The sequence below is a fragment of the Apteryx rowi genome, unplaced genomic scaffold, assembly GCF_003343035.1.
Source record: "Apteryx rowi isolate R43461 unplaced genomic scaffold, aptRow1 scaffold_114, whole genome shotgun sequence".
NCBI classification, from domain to species: Eukaryota; Metazoa; Chordata; class Aves; order Apterygiformes; family Apterygidae; genus Apteryx; species Apteryx rowi.
This window is the reverse complement of record NW_020447353.1, coordinates 1,726,318-1,728,871: the sequence shown is the minus strand read 5'-3', so window position 1 is coordinate 1,728,871 and position 2,554 is coordinate 1,726,318. Positions and strand designations below refer to the sequence as shown.

The 2,554-nt window shown below is 48.1% G+C and overlaps 1 protein-coding gene across 1 annotated transcript; it reads right to left on the bottom strand.

The window, feature by feature from the left end:
* Positions 1–1,201: 1,201 nt before the first annotated feature.
* On the bottom strand, positions 1,202–2,408 carry FAM84A (family with sequence similarity 84 member A). Its single transcript, XM_026079130.1, has one exon. The coding sequence runs from the start codon at positions 2,374–2,376 to the stop codon at positions 1,522–1,524; it is 855 nt and encodes a 284-aa protein (XP_025934915.1). The 5' UTR covers positions 2,377–2,408; the 3' UTR covers positions 1,202–1,521.
* Between the last annotated feature and the right edge of the window lie 146 nt (positions 2,409–2,554).

Here is a 2,554-nt window from a genome sequence, read left to right as displayed (position 1 = left end):
GTGAAGTACACTCCATTCTCACAGCTTCAGCTATGGAAGGCAAAGTCTTTGTAGGAATGAAATTACTGTTTACAGGGTTGCTTATGAGGTTAAGCCAAAAAGGAGCCAGGAAAGAGTACATCAATAGGAGGTGGAGTGTACATACAGAAGAGGGTTCTTACTTCTGTTTCGACATCTGATATTGAGGGGGGAAGAGAGGTCAAAAACAAATTAATTTTCTTTCCACACTGAAACATGCAGACACAAACTGCTTATTACAAGTCGTATGCAGCTCAGACTAATAATAAAAGAATAGACAGATTTAGAAATGTCCCAGTATATTTAATTTTTAAAGATTTAAGATATTTAATATTCTGATCTTTCACTTCAAAACTGAGAATTAAGCAATGAGTGAATAGGATCTGAAATACAGACAAGGCATTGTTCACATCACATTAAAAGGCATCTTCTTATGCAGCTTTAGATTTCTAAACTTAGGCTGAATGGGGTTTTTAGTTGTTTGGAATTTGAAATGCAAGATGAACTTTGTCACATCACATCTATTTTCTTGTTTAACTGGAATTGCAAATACACAACAAATTGCTGTTTGAAAGAGGCAACATGCAGAATTCAAACCTATTTGTTTCCTGCAGGATTCTGTTGACCTGTGCAATGAGAATCACTACAAATCCACAGCTCAAGCTGGAGATGCTAGAGGCTGGATCTCTGAGCAACACTGAGCATATCCTTCTCCAGAATACACCACTTCTTTTAACAAATAAATTTAGTGTCAAGACAGCTGCTTGCCAACTTTAAGGAAAAAAAGGGGTGGTGGTGGTGGAAAGAGCTTATGCATTATCATGGTATTTAGCAGAAGGCTGCAAACAGAAAGCAAAAAAAGACAAATATTTTAAACATGATCAGTTTCAACCAGAGATGTAACAGCATTTTCCCCATTAATATCTTACTAGAGTTGGCTGGGACAAAATTTGGGTTGCAGCTACAGGCTGAAGCAACAGTATTGAGAAACAAAGCAAATAAGCATCTGCTCTCTTCCCCCCACCCCCACCCCTTTCCCCCTCCCAGCTAGCAAAGTATGACTGATGCTTTTGGTTGGCTTCAAGGCAAATGTTAGCTAAAAACTCATTTAGCTAAATTCACATCCATGGCCCCCCATGTTTAAAACTTATCATGGATTAAAGCCATGAAATAAAAATAAAAAAAATTTCAATTTGAAATTTTATTTAGCGTGTTGCTAGAATGGTCAACATCGATCAACAGGAGAGACTTTGTCCACATACTCAGAGAACGCTTTTGTGCACCTCCCCCCTCTTTTCTTCCTCTCTTTCTTTCAGCATTAATGCTATTAAAAGCCAAACAAAATACTGGCTATGGGTGTAAAGAATGCTGGTTTTTTGGAATGTTGCCATGGATCCTGCTTCCAGTCGCGTCCCACGGGAAGAGGGTGCAGCCTCCTGTCTGTGGCAGGCTGGTCTCCCCGGGCAGGGGATGAGGAATGTAGCCACGTACCCCTGCTGTTCGCTATTCTTTCCCATCCACTATAGCCAAGTCTTTGATCACCCTCAGTTTGCCACTGGCATCGATCCTGCGCTTCTCCCGTATTAGGTCCTCCAGGCTGTGGAACCTCACCGTGTGCACCTTGTTTTCGGCCAAGTGGATCTTGAGATAGTATTGCTGCTGGTGCTGGGTGCCGGCAGCAGCCTGCAGCTCCCCCCCGGCTTTGAACTCCCGTTTCCCGAACCGGCACCAGGCGGCGAAGCTTTCAGAGTTAGTCCAGCAGATCTCGTCGCTTTTTAAGCCCAGGTGCCCGCAGGCGTTTTGCACCACCAGCTCAGCCAGCAGCGGGCGAAAGCGGTACCAGCTATTCACCACCCGGCCCACGTTGCCCGCGGCCGCCTCGTACAAGCTGTCCTGGCGGATCTGCCCCTGGTGCAGGTGGATGATCTGCCCGCTGCCCACGTACACTGCCCAGTGCGGCGGCGGGTACTCCGACGGCCCCAGGTAGAGCAGCTCCAGCAGGTCTCCCGGCTTGCAGAGGGCAGGCAGGGCTGACACCGAGTAGACGCTGAGGTCCCCAGCCTGGGGGCCGCTGCTGACCTTGGAGAAGATGCATTCCTGGCCGTGGAAAGCCGAGAACTGGGTCTCGTTCAGCACCAGCTGGTGGTGGAGGTGGTGGGTGGGCGTCTCCTGGCCAGGGCTGCCGGAGCCCTTCACGCTGTACTTGTCTGGCTGGCCTCGCTCGTCCAGGTCCTCCTCCTCATCCGAGAAGAAGTAAGCCACCCCGACGCGCAGCTCGTCTTTCTCGATTCCCGAGGGGTCCCCGGTCGGCAGCTCGCTGTAATTCAGGTGGGTGATGCGATCCAGTTGATTTCCCATCAATGACAGGGCGAGGCGAGGGCAGGAATCGCCGGATCTGGAGGAAGGGTGGGGTGGGCAGGGAAAGAAAGAACAGGAGAGGAGAAAGCGCAAACGGAGAGAAGAGGGAAGGAAAGAGAGAGAGAGAGAAAAAAAATCAAGACACATACAAAAGATTTCAGCGATTTCGCCCTAACCC

What these genes read in the sequence shown, in the direction of transcription:
- FAM84A (XM_026079130.1), bottom strand. Translation starts at nt 2,376, where the DNA reads ATGGGAAATCAACTGGATCGCATCACCCACCTGAATTACAGCGAGCTG.